The 21,713-nt window shown below is 34.6% G+C and overlaps 1 protein-coding gene across 1 annotated transcript; it reads left to right on the forward strand.

Moving 5' to 3' along the window:
* Positions 1-9,450: 9,450 nt before the first annotated feature.
* Positions 9,451-21,448, forward strand: LOC117328917. The gene is made up of 2 exons (XM_033886530.1): positions 9,451-11,746; positions 20,949-21,448. The coding sequence occupies exons 1-2, from the start codon at positions 9,553-9,555 to the stop codon at positions 21,305-21,307; spliced, it is 2,553 nt and encodes an 850-aa protein (XP_033742421.1). The 5' UTR covers positions 9,451-9,552; the 3' UTR covers positions 21,308-21,448.
* The last annotated feature ends 265 nt before the right edge of the window (positions 21,449-21,713 follow it).

The following is a 21,713-nucleotide window of genomic DNA, read 5'->3' on the forward strand; positions in this document are numbered from 1 at the left end:
TAAACTTTGACATGGCAGCCACGGTGGCCATTTTGTGACATGATTGGCAATCATGGTTTTCCTGAACAACACCTATTTCAAACTTCTTCTCAAATTCCACCAGGTGGATTCAGATCTAACTTACCAGAAATGATCCTTAGATAGTCTTAATCAAGTGTTGTTATTTTTCGGGATGATCCAAAATCCAAGATGGCCAACAGTGCCACTATGTTCGCTACAGGGAATGCATACTACAATAGTATAAGGGTCTTTAATTTAGAGTCAGATGACCGTTAAGGCCCTTGGGCTTCTTGTTTTGTTTTGCAAATAATTGTTTCAGATTTGATTTGAGGATTTCATTATAGATGGTTGTTCCAAGGAACTATTCGTTTTGGCCAGCTGTGGTATCTTGCTTCTTATGGAGATTGATTTTATGTCGCCGCCACGAAGTCGCTGTAATAGTAATGATTAGACTTACAAATATATTACAGACATTGGCTATCTGCCCTCCATAAAACGTCTGTGGTATACAGTTATGGATATATAGCAATATTGGATTATATATTTGGAGTCTATAACTTCTAAATACAGGTCATGATATTTGGTGGTCTACACTCTACAAGATGAACGATGATTAACACATATACTAAGACGTGCTTTTGTTTGAATACAAAACATACATCTTGGAATAGTTTCAACAAAATGTAGAGGTGAAGGCCATGTCTCGGACACCCAGGATTGTGAATGGGTGTTCTGTCTAAGATCAACACATATTTGGAAGGTACCCCATTACTGAAGTAGTCCTCTGTCTATACTAGATTGAACATCACCTGGACGATCATATGTCGCCAGATATCCCCGAGGTTTTAGGTGACTGGTTATCTCGGTGATAATAGACCTTATTACGCCTGTCTGAGTCAGCATAGATAGAAATGTATTTTCTGTAGAATATACAATTTTACAGGCCTACCAATTTTCGCGAGTGCAAGAGAGATGAGACACAGAACCTAACTTAGCATATAATATCTGTGTCTTCAAGATAAAAGGAACTGTAGTAGTGATTATATTCAAATAAAATAAAATATCAAATGAAGACATATCACTGAATGATGTAATGATAAACATATAGAATATGTACTGTTGTACAAGACTTTGTGTTCGATAGCCATTACAACTAATATGTCCGTGTGCACGACGATTTTATCATGCACTATTGTGTAGGATACCACCTGCCTGTTATAAATCACGTCTGTATCAATACTGATCAGTGTCTGTTAAGACGGACATAGTTGAAATGTTACCATTGCCCTGTAAGTGTATATGAAAATCTTGTACTGCAACGCACAGGTTGCCAATGCAATAAATAAACCAGACGTGCTGTAGTGTTCTGGACCCTCTGCAGGCGGCTAATCTGTATCAGATACAGCAAAATATTACCATAGTCTAGTCGAGAAGTAACTCGCAAATGATGTTGCATGCAACTGTAGTGATGTATTGCCGGGTAACCCAATGTTTCCGATTTGGTAATAACTGGAACTTGCGATATCGCCCACCTGTTTCTCCATGTTCAAACATCTATCAAAGTGAATACCAAGGTTCATCACATCCTAGACTGCCCCAATAGTTTGGATACCAATCTATAGCTGGAGATTTAGTGTGTTGACACTTATGGGAAGATTAGTAGTTACATGAATAAATAACTCTTCATTTTTTCTACATTCTTTGTATTATTTGATCGTCAGTGTGAAGTTAATGGCGACTTCTTTTATTTCTTGTGTTTTAAACGGTCAAGATGATATATTCCATATACAGGGTAAAAACCATAATATTCCAAGCGCATCTACTCTCGTTCATTGATCTCAGCAGAAGGTTGACTATCCTTGTGAGAAGACCAGCGTGGTCACGTGGTCCTTGAAAAGTGTTATACCTATTTTCCGATTCACCCCAAAAAATTAAAATGACTAAGTTCGTCAGCATTGGCCCGCTGACTGAAACTTGAGCGAACTAATGCACTCGATCCACGATGTAATGTCATGGTCAGTATCTTAAAACGATTCGACATCATTATCGTTATATTGTGTTCAATGATCCATGTGAACAAGGCCATGGTAGCAGCCTTTATCAGATAGTGTTGGAGTACGTTCTCTCAAATAATTCTTAGTATGTCTTACCAGAAATTATATTTAGTATTTTTTCAAACATATTTAGATATCTGTATCATGATTACACTTTTATACAAGAAATAGCGTACAGTTTGGAGATATGTTTATACGACTTGATATCTCAGTAACAACAGAGAACACCAATACAAAGACGAAATCGTATCTCAACCTAAAAATCATCAAAACGAGGGCAAAATACGAACAAAAATATAGAGTATACCATTGAACTCCGGAAATATAGAGTATATCACTGAACTCCGGAAATATAGAGTATACCATTGAACTCCGGAAATATAGAGTTTACCATTGAACTCCGGAAATATAGAGTATACCATTGATCTCCGGAAATATAGAGTATACCATTGATCTCCGGAAATATAGAGTATACCATTGATCTCCGGAAATATAGAGTATACCATTGATCTCCGGAAATATAGAGTATACCATTGAACTCCGGAAATATAGAGTATACCATTGATCTCCGGAAATATAGAGTATACCATTGATCTCCGGAAATATAGAGTATACCATTGAACTCCGGAAATATAGAGTATACCATTGAACTCCGGAAATATAGAGTATACCATTGAGCTCCGGAAATATAGAGTATACCATTGAACTCCGGAAATATAGAGTATACCATTGAACTCCGGAAATATAGAGTATACCATTGAACTCCGGAAATATAAAGTATACCATTGAACTCCGGAAATATAGAGTATACCATTGAACTCCGGAAATATAGAGTATACCATTGAACTCCGGAAATATAAAGTATACCATTGAACTCCGGAAATATAGAGTATACCATTGAGCTCCGGAAATATAGAGTATACTATTGATCTCCGGAATATAGAGTATACCATTGAGCTCCGGAAATATAGAGTATACTATTGATCTCCGGAATATAGAGTATATCACTGAACTCCGGAAATATAGAGTATACCATTGAACTCCGGAAATATAGAGTTTACCATTGAGTTCCGGAAATATAGAGTATACCATTGAACTCCGGAGGAAATATAGAGTATACCATTGAACTCCGGAAATATAGAGTATACCATTGAACTCCGGAAATATAGAGTATACCATTGAACTCCGGAAATACAGAGTATACCATTGAACTCCGTAAATATAGAGTATACCATTGAACTCCGGAAATACAGAGTATACCATTGAACTCCGGAAATATAGAGTATATCACTGAACTCCGGAAATATAGAGTATACCATTGAGTTCCGGAAATATAGAGTATACCATTGAACTCCGTAAATATAGAGTATACCATTGAGTTCCGGAAATAAAGAGTATATCATTGAACTCCGGAAATATAGAGTATACCATTGAGTTCCGGAAATATAGAGTATACCATTGAACTCCGGAAATATAGAGTTTACCATTGAGTTCCGGAAATATAGAGTATACCATTGATCTCCGGAAATATAGAGTATACCATTGAACTCCGGAAATATAGAGTATACCATTGAACTCCGGAAATATACAGTATACCATTGAATTTCGGAAAAATAGAGTATACAATTGATCTCCGGAAATATAGAGTATACCATTGAGCTCCGGAAATATAGAGTATACCATTGAACTCCGGAAATATAGAGTAAGTATATCATTGAACTCCGGAAATATAGAGTATACCATTGAACTCCGGAAATATAGAGTATACCATTGATCTCCGGAAATATAGAGTATACCATTGAACTCCGGAAATATAGAGTTTACCATTGAGCTCCGGAAATACAGAGTATACCATTGAACTACGGAAATATAGAGTATACCATTGATTTCCGGAATATAGAGTATACCATTGATCTCCGGAAATATAGAGTATACCATTGAGCTCCGGAGGAAATATAGAGTATACCATTGAACTCCGGAAATATAGAGTATACCATTGATCTCCGGAAATATAGAGTATACCATTGATCTCCGGAAATATAGAGTATACCATTGAACTCCGGAAATATAGAGTATACCATTGGACTCCGGAAATATAGAGTATACCATTGAGCTCCGGAAATACAGAGTATACCATTGAACTCCGGAGGAAATATAGAGTATACCATTGAACTCCGGAAATATAGAGTATACCATTGATCTCCGAAAATATAGAGTATACCATTGAACTCCGGAAATATAGAGTATACCACTGAGCTCCGGAAATATAGAGTATACCATTGATCTCCGGAAGGGCAAGCGTCCCTAGTTCAATTTCTCGACAAAATCTCATAATTTCTTCATGCCTAAAAAAGATATCTTATCATGTAACTCATTTGCGTATATAAAAGATATTATATTATTAAATATTGATTGAAAAATACATACTATATTGGCTGTCTTATAACACCTATATTGTTGATATCTTATCAATCGTCGTGACACGATGGCCTAGTCACGGTAACGCCGGTTTTCATATATACATCTATAAAACTGATAAATATAAACACCGCGGTCCCTATTGACCCATAAGTCCAAGTTATAATATCCGATTTTATTGATCTGGTTAATATACATACAAAGCTAGAATGTCCGTGAATGTTAACGCCGAAATCTACATCTGTTCGATCACACAATTAAAAAGCACCAATAACATAATTGAGATACTGAACGTTTACACGTGGACTATGTACACTGTGACGTAAATACACCGACACTGGCTATATGTAGAATAGTCATTTTTTTTGTTCGTGCTAGACTTCAATAAGATATAAACGAAACATGTGATTTAATTGACAAATGCACGTGTTTAATTGACAGGTATGCAATTATGAAATTGCCACGTTGATTGGTATCGCGCTGGTTGTTAATTGGAGATAGATATCCTACCTGTAAGGTGACCGTGTAGGTGTGTATAGTCGTGGATATAACACCAAGTATATATCACAGCCAATACCGCTGATTACATTTACTTCTTATCAAAGTTTTAAAGGCCATTTGCAGTTTAAAATAACCATGAAGTTGTCTTTATCATCACATCAAAGTCTTAATTGAAACAGATTTAAAAAGTGATTATTTAAGATATCAAAATCCGGAGAAGAATAACACTGGTATGGACCACCTGGGTTTTTGACGTTATGGAATAAGAAATTTAATTTCACCTGGTCGTGCATCGATATATACTTTAAGGTAGATCCCCACGTTTTGCATACCAGGTCCAGATAACACTCTACCCTACTAAATCAGCCAGCCGTTATAGGTAAACGTGGTTATACCACTACAGTTTGAATTTTAAACTAAATGTTGATAAACAATATTTCTTTGTTTAGGTTCGCCAAAAGTGACCTTTATTCCTATCTATTGGCGCTTTTGAATCAAAATAAATTTCTATTTTCATTCAAGCAAACTTGTTTTTTTTTCTGATTCATCCATCCATCCCATTCATCCATATATCGCTCACGTAAACAGGCGATTATAGCGGACAGATTATGATTTCATCAGTATGAAAATAAACCTTAAATAAGAGCTAACTCGTTCTAAAAGAAACATGGGTGATTACACTTTAACTGTGCCGTGGATAACTCGACCAGAAATCTATTGGGGTCAGTGAAGTCACTTTCACAAAACTGGAACAAATATCATACGGTATGGGTTTATCCTTATTACGTATACATACGTCAGGTTTACCTGTATACAAGTAGTTAACCTCACTAATATCAAACTCAGGGACATTCGATATCAGAGTAAAATTGTCCATAACAAATCTCACTACTATACAATACGTCACATAAACGTAGTGTAGTTCCACTAGTTCATAACACTGCGTACCCGTAATTATTATCTATAAGCTTATATATGATTCCTTTTGTAGTTATTATATATGTGTTAAAGATTCCCTTTGTAATAATTATATATGTGTTAAAGATTCCCTTTGTAGTTATTATATATGTGTTAAAGATTCCCTTTGTAGTTATTATATATGTGTTAAAGATTCCTTTTGTAGTTATTATATATGTGTTAAAGATTCCCTTTGTAGTTATTATAGACATGTTAAAGATTCCCTTTGTAATTATTATAGACATGTTAAAGATTCCCTTTGTAATTATTATATATATGTTAAAGATTCCCTTTGTAATTATTATATATATGTTAAAGATTCCCTTTGTAATTATTATATACATGTTTAAGATTCCCTTTGTAATTATTATATACATGTTAAAGATTCCCTTTGTAATTATTATAGACATGTTAAAGATTCCCTTTGTAATTATTATAGACATGTTAAAGATTCCCTTTGTAATTATTATATATATGTTAAAGATTCCCTTTGTAATTATTATATATATGTTAAAGATTCCCTTTGTAATTATTATATATATGTTAAAGATTCCCTTTGTAATTATTATATATATGTTAAAGATTCCCTTTGTAATTATTATATATATGTTAAAGATTCCCTTTGTAATTATTATATACATGTTTAAGATTCCCTTTGTAGTTATTATATACATGTTAAAGATTCCCTTTTATTCCCTTTGTAGTTATTATATACATGTTTAAGATTCCCTTTTATTCCCTTTGTAGTTATTATATACATGTTAAAGATTCCCTTTGTAGTTATTATATACATGTTAAAGATTCCCTTTGTAATTATTTTATACATGTTAAAGATTCCCTTTGTAATTATTATAGACATGTTAAAGATTCCCTTTGTAGTTATTATATACATGTTTAAGACTCCCTTTGTAATTATTATATACATGTTTAAGATTCCCTTTTATTCCCTTTGTAGTTATTATATACATGTTTAAGACTACCTTTGTAGTTATTATATACATGTTTAAGACTCCCTTTGTAATTATTATATACATGTTTAAGATTCCCTTTTATTCCCTTTGTAGTTATTATATACATGTTTAAGACTACCTTTGTAGTTATTATATACATGTTTAAGACTACCTTTGTAGTTATTATATACATGTTTAAGATTCCCTTTTATTCCCTTTGTAGTTATTATATACATGTTTAAGACTACCTTTGTAGTTATTATATACATGTTTAAGACTACCTTTGTAGTTATTATATACATGTTTAAGACTACCTTTGTAGTTATTATATACATGTTTAAGATTCCCTTTGTAGTTATTATATACATGTTTAAGATTCCCTTTTATTCCCTTTGTAGTTATTATATACATGTTTAAGATTCCCTTTTATTCCCTTTGTAGTTATTATATACATGTTTAAGACTACCTTTGTAGTTATTATATACATGTTTAAGATTCCCTTTGTAGTTATTATATACATGTTTAAGATTCCCTTTTATTCCCTTTGTAGTTATTATATACATGTTTAAGACTACCTTTGTAGTTATTATATACATGTTTAAGACTACCTTTGTAGTTATTATATACATGTTTAAGATTCCCTTTGTAGTTATTATATACATGTTTAAGATTCCCTTTTATTCCCTTTGTAGTTATTATATACATGTTTAAGATTCCCTTTGTAGTTATTATATACATGTTTAAGATTCCCTTTTATTCCCTTTGTAGTTATTATATACATGTTTAAGATTCCCTTTTATTCCCTTTGTAGTTATTATATACATGTTTAAGACTACCTTTGTAGTTATTATATACATGTTTAAGATTCCCTTTTATTCCCTTTGTAGTTATTATATACATGTTTAAGACTACCTTTGTAGTTATTATATACATGTTTAAGACTACCTTTGTAGTTATTATATACATGTTTAAGATTCCCTTTGTAGTTATTATATACATGTTTAAGATTCCCTTTTATTCCCTTTGTAGTTATTATATACATGTTTAAGATTCCCTTTGTAGTTATTATATACATGTTTAAGATTCCCTTTTATTCCCTTTGTAGTTATTATATACATGTTTAAGACTACCTTTGTAGTTATTATATACATGTTTAAGACTACCTTTGTAGTTATTATATACATGTTTAAGATTCCCTTTGTAGTTATTATATACATGTTTAAGACTACCTTTGTAGTTATTATATACATGTTTAAGATTCCCTTTGTAGTTATTATATACATGTTTAAGATTCCCTTTTATTCCCTTTGTAGTTATTATATACATGTTAAAGATTCCCTTTGTAGTTATTATATACATGTTTAAGATTCCCTTTGTAGTTATTATATACATGTTTAAGATTCCCTTTGTAGTTATTATATACATGTTTAAGATTCCCTTTGTAATTATTATATACATGTTTAAGATTCCCTTTATATTTCTTATATACATGTTAAAGTTCCATTTGTAATTATTTTATACATGTTTAAGATTCCCTTTGTAGTTATTATATATGTATTAAAGTTCCTTTTGTAATTATTTTATACTGTACATGTTTAAGACTACCTTTGTAGTTATTAGATTTTTGTTTAAGATTCCCAGTAATGTGCATACTTGATAAATACAGCCAAACGATTAATTATTAATTGCGAATCGAATTGGTCGGGGAATTTTCGTTGTTTAACTTTGTGCGAACTCTGCATAAATGATGTTTGTACACACTATTGTAAACACGGCAGGAAAATGAACTGCTCGAAATATAGTTTTATACAATTGATACCTGTACATAGCATTACGATAATGATGAGTATGACGAAAGAATGAACCACTTTTATACAGAGACCCCCAGACAAGCATTAACCAGATAAATAAAACTAAATTGTAAACAAATACACTTAGAGAGTAATCAATACACATCCCTTTACAATTGAATCCTCGAGCGAACGCGCACCTGTATAAGAACTATGAATGATTAATAGCACACAAACATGGCCGTATACCTACATACACATATATATTATATCGATGGTATAATGGCGATTTTACAACATTTTGTCAAATCGATAATTATCTAAATTAAATCTTCCTATATGTCTTTTATGCGTTGTTTGTCTTGTGTTACCGCACGTCATTCTATATACCCTAACACATATGTATATATACACATATCTACCCAGACCAGAGATACCCAATCACACATAGCCCATGTACCTGCCAGCCAACAATGAGGTGCAAAACGCTCAAAAGATTTGCTCTTCCGAGTGATTGGCGCCTTGTGGTGCTGAAAGCGGTGTTGTTTGTAGAGTCCTTTGTATGAGCAGACCTATCATGATGGATCCCTTCCATGACAATAATCTATTGCAGTGTTAGTTTACTATGTGCGCTCGGAAGTACTAGACTGGTATTTAAATATAATGCTGGAGAAACTCAGAAACGATGGAAGGATTTGTTTAGGAAGTTTTAACATTTAAAAACCTTCACGTATAATGCATTCTTTTGTCACCGACAATAATATCAGATGAAGGATAGAGTCTAACGGTGAGAAAAAGGGATTGTTTGGAGGATTGATTGTGATTTAAGAAGGCCGGTATTCGTTAGCCGTTTCAATGTGTAAAAGGTTCGTGTTTTGAAATATGAGTAAAGTGACGGATTCGGGTGCTTTACCTCCCACCGGGGGCTTATCACCATCCACCAACAAACAGTCTTCTGTGCCTGGGCACTACATCAATACATCATCACTCCTAGCACAGAGCCCGGATACTCAACATCTCGGCGGGAATAGTCCCGAAATCAGGGAATCCAATTTTCTGTCTAATGGTGTTGATTCCTTGTCAGATGTAGGTGAGTTAGACTCTGACGTAGAGGATATAGAGGACAATGGACAGTTGTTCGACAGTTATATTAAAAGGGAAATTGAGAATGGCGGTGTGTCTAAACGTACTTTGGCGTTCGAGGATCCGGCAGAGTCACAATATAACAATAGTGCCACAATGGATCAGGAAGAAATTATTGAAAAGCCCAGACCCACTCGTAAATATCTACAGCGGAAAAGGTTGAAACTGCTGTTGAATAAGGTCATGGAGAAATTCAAAGCCAATGTGAAAAATCAAAGGCCTATACGTCTGCACATGAACGTGAAACCCAAACAAGCCTGGGACTATGGCCCACTAACAACAGGTGCCTATAATGACATAGGAGACATGTTTTACACAGTCCCACTGACAGAATGGACTATTGAAGGCCAGATTAATGCCGATGAGTCGGACAAGGCTGTGGTTGACACACAAGAGGACTTGCCTCGTGAAATCAGCTCTCCCGAAAAAGAGGAAAGGCGATTTAACTCGCCGTCTACCGACAATATCACGGTGTTAGCCGACGCTTACATCGTAGATACAGACGACGAGAAAAATCGAGGCGAAGAGGAAACCGTGAATGTACAGGACATAAAATCCAGAACAACGTCAGCGGCTGCTGTATCGATAGTGGCGAATTCGTTAGGTCCAGACCCTGCCACTACAGGTGTTTCCCCGGTGACCGGTTCCGGGTTGACGTCTACACCAGCGACAGCTCCACTGTCAGTATCGGCATCAGAAAATGTGACGTCAACATCGGTAGATTTGACGGCACCCGCTGAAAACACACCCCTACATATAACCACTATATCTACAGGTACACTAGTTTCCAGAAGCCCTTCTCCGACCAAAGGACTGGTGAAGTCATCGCCTGCTGGAGTAACGCCCTCCGACAAACCCATACAACGATCGGCACCTGTGAACAAGGTTAACAATGCCATAACGTTCATATCCTCCACATACGAAAAGCCAAAACCTAATGTAACGTTTGCTCGCAGCACCACATCTATACCTATAAACATAAATCCAATACACTCTGCTCCTCCGAGCACTGAGGCCGCGTTACAGAGGGAGGACACTTGGGGATCACGTGCTCCACTACCTAGTCTGGCGTCCCACGACAGTATGAAATTTGACGAAGAAGGCTCCGAGACATCTTCTTCATCGCCACAAAACAAAAGGAAAATAATAGTGACACTACCAGACATATCAACAGATGTCGAAGATCGCAAAAAGGTTCTGCACACCCAAGTTACACAAAGCGAACCAAGGAACGCATTTCCTAGTGCAAAAACTAGCAAATCGCTACCGAAACACAGCCAGAAGGTGCCGCCCAATTACACGTTAGAGGGATCCGCCAGAACTCTTGCTCGAAAACAAAGTGACCTCCCAACTCTTAAGATTACAGGTTCCAACGAAGAGGCTTTGTCATCCAGCTTATTCCGTATTGCACCAGGAAATACATCGAAAGGATCAATCGAAATCGTCACATCTGAAAATGCCTCCGCCGGAAGTGATTCGGTCAGTTCACCGGAAGTGATTGAAACCATTCAACATGCGACTCCTATGGTAGCTAGTATACCAAAATTGCACGGCGAAAACCCCCTTTTATCTGTAAAAGGTACAAATGTTTCAAACTCGAACCCGATTGGTGAATGTACAGCAGACAGCTCCTCATCAGAATCTGTAGATCTGTCTAAGAACATGCTAGGCAACAGATTAAGTATTGTTATCGTGAATCGAAAGCGAGCTAAAGCTTGCCGACAACGTCACAAACGGAAGTCAGCTCATCAGAGTGAGCCAGAAATGAGGCTGTATAGATCATCTTATACCAGAAGAAATAAAGACATGGAATATACAGGCCCGTTCATAGAGAGATCTAAGACACTCGAGTTCCCTTCTTTGGCACCTGGAAAGGTCTGGAATCCGGACCTGGAGGCGTCGGCTACACGTACTAACCCGGAAAACCACAAAGGTAAGTGTATAGAGACGGACAGAATAAAGAAGTTAGGAATACGAAGGTATATTTCAGGTGACAACTTTGAGAACTGCCGACTCAAGTTGAATAGTAGGGGGAAAACATACGGATGTTTTAGAATCACAACTGTATCATGGCAGTGACCGAGATATAAAACAAAACCCAAATAAACCACACTGGTAAAGATATGTTCTACACAGATTACGACACATACGGCATTTATTAAACTGGTATTTACATGATAGGGTTAAGAAAATATACCTGCTTCCCCCAGTGCATGAATGGTTCATAAAATGCGCATAATATGGGAACATTTCTCTTCTTTCTTCCCAATGTTTCCTTTGAAACTGTCCCAAGATGGACCACACATGGATGAGTGTCAGTCCCTTAGAGTTACGACATAAAAACTCAATCTCTTGTCGTCACATACCGAAGGCATTGAAATGGATGTCTTGCTTGTTTCCTGCTTGACACTCAACACTTAAAAGATGCACAAGGAAATGTTATTGTCTCTTCCGGTATAAGTATGATAAAATGCCATCCCAATATGCCTTCGACATTTCAGTGAGATGAAGCTATAGGGCGCCCATTGAGCGGACCCTATTCAAGTGGGCTACTTCCTTAAATTGCCTTATAGTGTTGGTACACTATCAAATAATTGAAATAAAAACATGAAGGAAGCAATCTGCAATACGTATTGGAACTACCATATTTATAAACTAACAAATTCTAAATATGATTAAATTATACCGATCACTGACGATCTACAATATAACACGCATCAAAAAGATACCATAACTCTACTACTAAAATTGTTTTCAATCGCTATCTCCACATTCGGTCACATAACATCATATTGTTTTTATATACCATTTATAGAGCAGAGTGTAATTAATATGCAAGATTGTAATATTTGGTAAAAATACCGCGTCAACATGATGCTTATACAGGCATGGAGCGACAATATGTTTAAAATTACACAAAAAAGCCCATTAACAAATATTCCTAGTACATGTATATTGGAATTTATAACTTCATATTGAATAATACCTTTAGTGACTTATCTCTTTCACACGAGAAAGTGGACTAACACCAAGGCAGATATTAATAATTTTCATGTCTAAGGGCAAAGTGCCTGAAACATGATGAATCAGTACATAAGTTACTGAGACTATTTAATACCAGAAACCCGTGTACCACTTATTGAAGATTCAATATGGGCACTTTTGTTATTCATAAAGACTGGCTTACAGGGCATTGGGGCGAAATCGTTAGATAAAATTACAATCTAACCCATTAGAGGCGAGAGTAGTTTTAAATGACCAGAGATTAATTATCAATGTGATCCAATCTCTCAAACAAGGTACATTATACAATATAGCAATACTATAGAGATGTAGATAGGAAACGGTATAACAATAAAAAGCTATGATATGATAATAAACCGAAAATAGTTTGCAGTGAAAACTATAACCCAGTTTATTTGACAGTCAGAAGATGCAGAAATACAATCAGTAATAACAGAATCAAATTGGAACTGGGGAATTAGTAATGTCGGTGTAGTAAATAAAACATCTTTGTTAGTATGTGACGTCAATGTAGTATATGTATCGCCCGTGTTAATATGTGACGTCTATGTTAATATGTAACGTCCGCGTAATATGTGACGTCTATGTTAATATGTAACGTCCGTGTTAATATGTAACGTCTATGTTAATATGTAACGTCCGTGTTAATATGTAACGTCTATGTTAATATGTAACGTCCGCGTAATATGTGACGTCTATGTTAATATGTAACGTCCGTGTTAATATGTAACGTCTATGTTAAAATGTGACGACAATGTAGTATATGTAACGTCCGTGTTAATATGTGACGTCTATGTTAATATGTAACGTCCGCGTAATATGTGACGTCTATGTTAATATGTAACGTCCGTGTTAATATGTGACGTCAATGTAGTGTATGTAACATCTTTGTTAATATGTGACGTCAATGTAGTATATGTAACGTCTATGTTAATATGTGACGTCAATGTAGTATATGTAACGTCTATGTTAATATGTGACGTCAATGTAGTATATGTAACGTCTATGTTAATATGTGACGTCAATGTAGTATATGTAACGTCTATGTTAATATGTGACGTCAATGTAGTATATATAACGTCCGTGTTAATATGTAACGTCTATGTTAATATGTGACGTCAATGTAGTATATGTAACGTCTATGTTAATATGTGACGTCAATGTAGTATATGTAACGTCTATGTTAATATGTGACGTCAATGTAGGATATGTAACGTCCGTGTTAATATGTAACGTCTATGTTAATATGTGACGTCAATGTAGTATATGTAACGTCTATGTTAATATGTAAAGTCTATGTAGTATATGTAAAGTGTGTACTAATATGTAATGTCAATGTAGTATATTTCTAACGTCAATGTAAATATGAAATTAATGTAGTCTACATGTTATTTGTAACATAAATATATAATTTAGTCGATCACTCTTATACATCACAGATGATATATGTATAGTATCTAAACTGAACTGACTACCGAATTACCTCAGCATCTAATTTTAAGATAACTAAATAAATCAAAATGAAAGTCGTGGTGTGGATTTATTGCATACTCTGGTTTTCAATTTTTGTTAATTAGTTTTGAGTGATATCTCAGGACGTTATTCAAACACACTGATCATTACATTACCTAATGTGATTTATGGTCATGTAATGATTTGGCTTCAATTCACATGAAATATTTACGAGGAAGAACCAAGAACTCCTTGGAAATTAATACTCCATACATTACAAATAATTGAGATAAAGTAAAGTTTAAACTCGTGTTGTCGGCCACATGTAGCAGACTGTCATCTGTAGGTGGTCCATGAGTAGTTTATTACAACAAAAATTTTAATTGATGTAGAATAAAATCATAGGAGTGATTTAATCAGTGACATCATCAAAGGCTAGCATTTTGTATTAAAACTTGCGGCTTATACATGTATATGGAATATCAAAGGTTAGCATTTCTTATTAGGACATACATGATGTACTACAGTGTACTTAATGTATGAAATTTATCATGAGGTTAAGATCAAATTCATTCCCCTAACGGACTAACCCTCTATACACTAAAATGCTAATTAAATATGATGTTCTCAATGCTTTTCTACTGACAATGTACCATTCCTAGTCTATAAACAACCTCACACTACCTTTAGATAAAACCCAAAACACCCCTCTTCATATGCCGGTCCCATGTAATAACCGCCAATTACCTCTGTACGTACACAAGCCTTACACCGCTGCCACTCGATAATGGTGAGCTTTCTCATCATCTATTCATGGAGCAATGTTAGTCCTTATTTATTTTTATCACCAATGCAAATGTATATATTTCATACACACTGTATATATAAGATATCGTATACGCTTTATAAGATATACTACTGTAAATCACTTAGATTTCGCGAATACTTAATTTCGCAAACTTACCTCTTCAGACATATTCGCGAATACATGTTATCGCCAACGCTGATCTTGAAATGACTTTTGATTCGCGAATGATGAACTTTTAGACCCATGGACTCCATGGATTTCTATTTTGGTAACTGATATCTTGGACACCTTCCCAACGTGTTTTTTTCGTACAAAATATCACGAAAGATTTGAATTTGCGATTTACTCTCCTCGCGTATCAACGCGAAAATAAACCCCTCGCGAAGTACAAGTGATTTATAGTATCGTATCATAAAAAATAGATATGTTTTACATATCTTATATGCCACTTATGAAATAATATATCTCATAAAATTTCATTGCTAAATGCAAAATTAACACTGTTCCTTGAATACATATATTAAATTGGCTTCAAATGCTCGACCTTCTACAATATATACTGTCTGCAATCCTCTATCTAAGAATCAACCTTATCCCACCACACTAACTGTTGAGCTAATCACGTGTGAGAAATCTCCAGTTCGGTATTGATAAATGGGTCTCTGTACAATACACCTATAGGTAATTGGCTTGATTCCTCTACCTATAAGACTACCTTCATTATATAAGGATATGTGGAGGCCTGCGAGATGGAGCGACTGATAACCTAGGCGATGACCCGGTAGACCGAGGACATTCTAGCTGTGGTTTTACCACCATGTACTGACGTGTGAACACGGGGACACAAGGACGACGGAAATAGATAATTAATATTCATAAACACAAATTAAAAATAATAATGAGTTATTTCCTTTGCATGGCATCTAGAAACACATCAATCAACACGTAATGAAAACTGTTAAAGACGATAGCATTGATACTAACATATGATAAACTAATTTAACATTGGAAATAGAACGTGGAAAAACGTAAAAACATAGTTCCCTTTCTTATGCAAGTCCACATATATCTTAATGTCAGTGAGAACCTCTCAGTAGTTATATTATTATCAATACACACAATAGCAATGTATCCTCTGTTATGGTACGTGTCTGCTGTAGTGTGGCTTATGGTGTAATATTGAATGAGTAGTATAAGAAATTACGACGAACTCTATTGAGAGGACACAGCTTTCATTGGAAACAAATAATACATGTAATATATTAAGTCAGTCTCGTATTGGATAAAAACATTAAATTCCCATTATCCCACTTTATATTCTTTAGCTTGTTCATCTCACATTTACAGTTCCCTATTGAACAGGTAACCACAAGGTTCGTTTTTATACCGGATCTTTTATTAGATATAACTATCAACTATCTTACCTACCACCACACCGCTAACCTTTTATCAAACAATTCAATAAAATATCGGACCATATATAGAATCAACAACATGTAATGATTTTCGCGAGCAGCTGAATACATAGATATTCGATTATAACACCATTATCCGATGTCTTCAACCCTCGGGGTGTTTGTATTTAACTTTTCACTATTGTACAGCGGTGCAACACGAATTCAATTTCACGTTATTGTGATAAATATATATGTTAAGCAAATTTACCAACAAGGTGTAATTAAAAGCAATTATATTTGAGTAGATTGTATGCCTATACATGTATATAGATATCTCGCATATGGTAACAGTGAAAACAAGCTCGGTAGTGTGGTATATAACAGTCAGCATACTTAATACAGTGTGTAGAAACAGTGAACGTGTTGAAGACAAGGTGAACATCTTAAACATGTACTTCAATATCAATAATATAATATCAGTATACTAAACTTAGTAGAAGGGATAAACATTAAAATAAAAAATTAAAAATAAAATAACGCAGAACGGATATTCTGATGTAACAATCCCTGCTGTAAACGTGCAAAGCAAATTCTTATATCCTTTAAATTCAACTGGAATAATTATATAAACATATTTTTATTATGCTAAACAAGGACAATTATGATTAGAGACGAAATTTGCCCAGTTAGTAACGCCCTTTCCTGAATATATTATGTTTTTATAAATACATAAAGCAAAAATTTCTTTGTATCTTCCCTCACTGGTATTATATCATTTTGATTTTTGATTTTATTGAAATATTTCATTAAAGTTGCTAATATATACAGTCAACATGATGTTAACCATATTGTCATTGGTGATTTCCCCCGTTATGCTATTTTCTGTTATGTATTGAATTGTCCTCATATTCAGGGCTATTCCATTAACCGAGTTACACTAATTGATCAATTTTATGATAAGGCCATAACTTATAATATACCCTTATATAATATAGTCTTATGAAAATTTCTTATAATATAATGCCCTAACTGGAATGAATACATGCTTCTATCATCAATTTATGATCTGTAATCATAACCGATATAGTGTATGAGATGCCCACGATATTATTTGATTGACGTCTGGCAGGACAACCGACTACTTATCCATGCAATAATAATTGAAATCATACATACGTACACCAGCAGGTGTCGTGTTACGTGAATATTAACCCAGAGGTTGTAATATTGTTAAACATTTATGACATGCTAGTTAGGAATATTTCCAACTACACCTATAGTGATCATCTTGATATTGATCACAATATTGAACAGAAGGACTCTTGCAACCTGTACACAAGCTAACTGAACCCATACCACTTCAACTACAATTATCTGTGAATGTGAAGCCATTATTCTCGTCTATCAGTGCCAATACCACATTTATCATCGCCGTGCTTCTAGTGATAATGTGATGTACTAACACCAAGCGATACTACATAATCCCGCAGTTGAAATTACCCCTTTATTAATTTGAAAGAAATAAGTTTTTCACTGTACAAGACCTGTTATGCTTTACACTTATAAGATGAGTGTGATCCTGACCTGTCTAGGGTAAGTGTGTGGTTTGATAGTGCCACTTGATTTATTTAGGTGTAACCCGATAGTATTAATGGTCTATGGTGTTTTTAAATCTACTATGTAGAAATATCCCGGAAGGGTTAACAAACAATACTTTTGATCTGACCTTTAAGTTTAGTTTTCAAATATATATTTCATATTCACAACAACTAAAATATTCTACCGTTATTCAAATCTAAAATTAAAATTTTCTCTCCGTCACATCGGATTATGTAAATGATTTGTTCTCGATAAGGATAAATCAGTTATTCACATCAACTTATCCTTAGTAAAGGGATGTGTTTTAAGTGATGTCGCCACTAAAAGCATGTAAACATGGCGTGGTAAGGACCACTGTGGGGTGGCAGACTGGGGTTCGTGTTCGGGCTTTGTGTGACGACCTTATGTAGTAATGGACCAGAGGGTCCTCTAACGTGGGAAGTTTAATATATACACAATGAACAGTCAACACCTTGTTTGTCTGACAATCTTTATTTAAATCACACATTTTTTGTTCCATTGAATCAGTCAAATAATGCGAATCTGGATATGTAACCTAATACAAAGAACAACCTGTTAATGCAATATATGTGCTAATGGGTTTTAATATTGAATATTTACATTAAGATAAATTTCTTGATTAAAAATATTTACAAATGACAAACTATCAATAAGCATAATAAATACTTACTATCACAAGTACAAACTCAAAGTAATAACATGTCTTTAAATATGGTAAATTGATTTAACATCACTTATTTTGTTTATTAGCGGCAATAAGGAATTGGTATACAGATATGTAGTTTTAAAATAAACGAGACGACAACTTCAACCTTGGAGGAATTCAGGTTATTTGACAAAGGCAGACATGTCGGCAGGTGTAATAATAGGTTAAAGCACCCGACCAAATCTACTCCTTATCCACATACAGACAATGTATGTCTGTGCTATCGTGGTTTTAATGACTCAACAATTTCAACATAAACATGCATGTAAAAATTCTAATTTATATTCGATGAAATCAGAGCAAATATGAAAATTAAAGAGACTCTTCAAAATGTACAATTATTCAACCATGTGCCCCAGTAGAGTAAGCGTCTTGTGTTTAATTGACAACAACAGGAAATCGAGGTCAAATCCGGGTTACGTGACAATCTAAAATAAGAGTTAGGGTAGTGGCATAGGAACCACCAAGCTTATCAACAAGCATAAAAAATCTGTCTTCAAATCGCGCAAGGAAATAGAATATTTCCTAATGCGATCATGATGTGGATCATAAAACTTCCCCATGGCGTTTACCAACCCAGTGTTAGTTTTCCCCATCAGCATTCGACATCATCTGTCGCGGAAATCGTTATAATAGGAACAAAACCTCGAATATCGAATCAGCTGTAAACGCCGTCGGTAGGGGAAGAGGGTGTGTTTGTGAGGTTTTATAGTGTCCTGATTTCAAGTTCTTTAAGAGAGAGCTAAATATCCAGTGGTATTATTTCAGCAAATAGATCGCTATTCTGGTGCAATTCAACAGAAGTATCGTGATCAATTTTTGGAACGTATTGTGGCTAAACATGGTCTTTGCTTTTGCTTAGCTATTTGTTAATTTTGGCAAGGCATGCGAGAGAATGGACGGAGAACATATTACACAAAACAACATTTCATTATGCTCATAAGTGTCTATAAGATGTAAAGCCAGCATTTGAATTTCAAAATCAAAACAGAATTATTGTGTACTCAAATTCCCCACGTACACATTGACTCTGTTTTGACCTCAGAATGCAAATGGCGGTTGTTAATAATATCACACGAATAATAGCAAATAAAGACGTATTGCAAATATCAAAAATGTTTTTTATTGGACATCTATCTGAAGATCAAGAAGATCATTTTTTTAAGGAAAAATAGTTCTACCACTGAGATTGAAAAAAAACAACCAAAAGCCCTGCTTACTATATATGGCTAGGTTCAGAAGTCTTAGTGGTATCTAATTTGTGCATTGTTGATAATTGGAATACATTATATACATCCCTTAATTTTATAATTTCGTAATACTATTCACAGCCGCCATATGTATTCCAAGCTCTAGACAAAGTTAATGTGTAATATTTTACAGACATGGCTGGTTAAACAGTTGTTTTAATTGCCTGATATAGTGACAAGTTTTAAGGCATGGTTGTTTTATGCAAAATATGTTATCAACATCAGATGCATGTGTATCTTACCAAAATTGCCAGTTTCAAGAAAAAAGCAAAGTCTGCTATTCGACATGATGTATAATAGTAACTCGTTAAGTTATTCCTCTGAGATTTTGTCAGAGTAGCGATTTACACCTATAGAGCTTCTAACCATTCTTCTAATTAGATTAATTATTTAGAGACAACATCAAGTTATCTATAGGCGAAATTGAGGGGACTTTGTAATGTCTGTGGTACCTGTTCTGACAGGCTCTTCAATATAATCAGATTCGTAAGAGAAAAAGTTGACCAAGAGAGGGGCACAGTTTATTCACATGGGTATTCAAAAACTCCCAATAGCCTGTAGAAAGATTTGGCCCCAATTTCATCACCTTTCCTTAATTTATCGAAATCCCTTAACTTATTTACACTTCCATATGAAAGTATTGATTGGCTTTTAAGAAAAAAATCTTTGTTAAGGAACTTTAAAAAAAAAAATGCAATGTTTTCCTATGGACAATTTTAGTTAAGGGAGTTCCTTGAGTTAAGAACATCTAATGAAACTGAAGACTTGTCACAAAATTTACCAGAATTTGAAATGTTTGGTGCATTATGCCGTAGAATCTAGTTTATTCGTATCATAGAAAATGGTGTCGATAAATAACAAACTTTCTTCTATTTCAGATCCAAAAAAGTCTCAAAAGTCGCCGAAATTGACGTGTCTACGTGGTCATACTGACAAGGAGGTCAACCCATTGGGCAGTGTACCTCAGGCCTCACAACTCAACGGACATATGTCCGACTTCCTTTACCGAGTGTTCGTTCGACAGAGCCTTGCCTCTCAAACAGGAAGTGCGGGCAAGAAACCAACACCAGTGCCATTACCGGAAGTACCTTCGACATATAAACCTTTCCGTTCATTAACATTTGTTCAGAGTAACCCGTCTGTGCGCCTATATAGGCAACCCAACTGGTCTCCGGATAAGACTTATAGTGCTGACAAACTAGGGATTGTAAACAATCCGTCTTTTGTTGTTCTTTAATGTAAATGTTTACTACAATGACAAATTCATAAGAAACTTTGTGTAATATTATGGAATCGAAACTTACATGATGTAAATATACCACTTTAAAATCTTTGGAATTATCTATTGAAAACTTTATCGAATAAATAATATACACCATCTTTGTTTATGTATTCCTAGTTGACCGGTGAACATACAGGGCTGGATAAAAGGCCTATATAACAGATTATCCAGGGGAGTGCTAAACAGTTTATTATAATAAACTGGGTTGTTTGATTAACTTTAAATAAATAGAGGTAATCAATTATAGGGAAAGTGTCAACAATGTACAATATAGAAATTACATGTAAATGAAGTAAGGGTGCGGTTTTTTAGATATCCGACGTGGTGATAGCAATCACTCGATGTAATGTTTATGCATTTC

This window comes from Pecten maximus, chromosome 6 (genome assembly GCF_902652985.1).
Source record: "Pecten maximus chromosome 6, xPecMax1.1, whole genome shotgun sequence".
Lineage (NCBI taxonomy): Eukaryota > Metazoa > Mollusca > Bivalvia > Pectinida > Pectinidae > Pecten > Pecten maximus.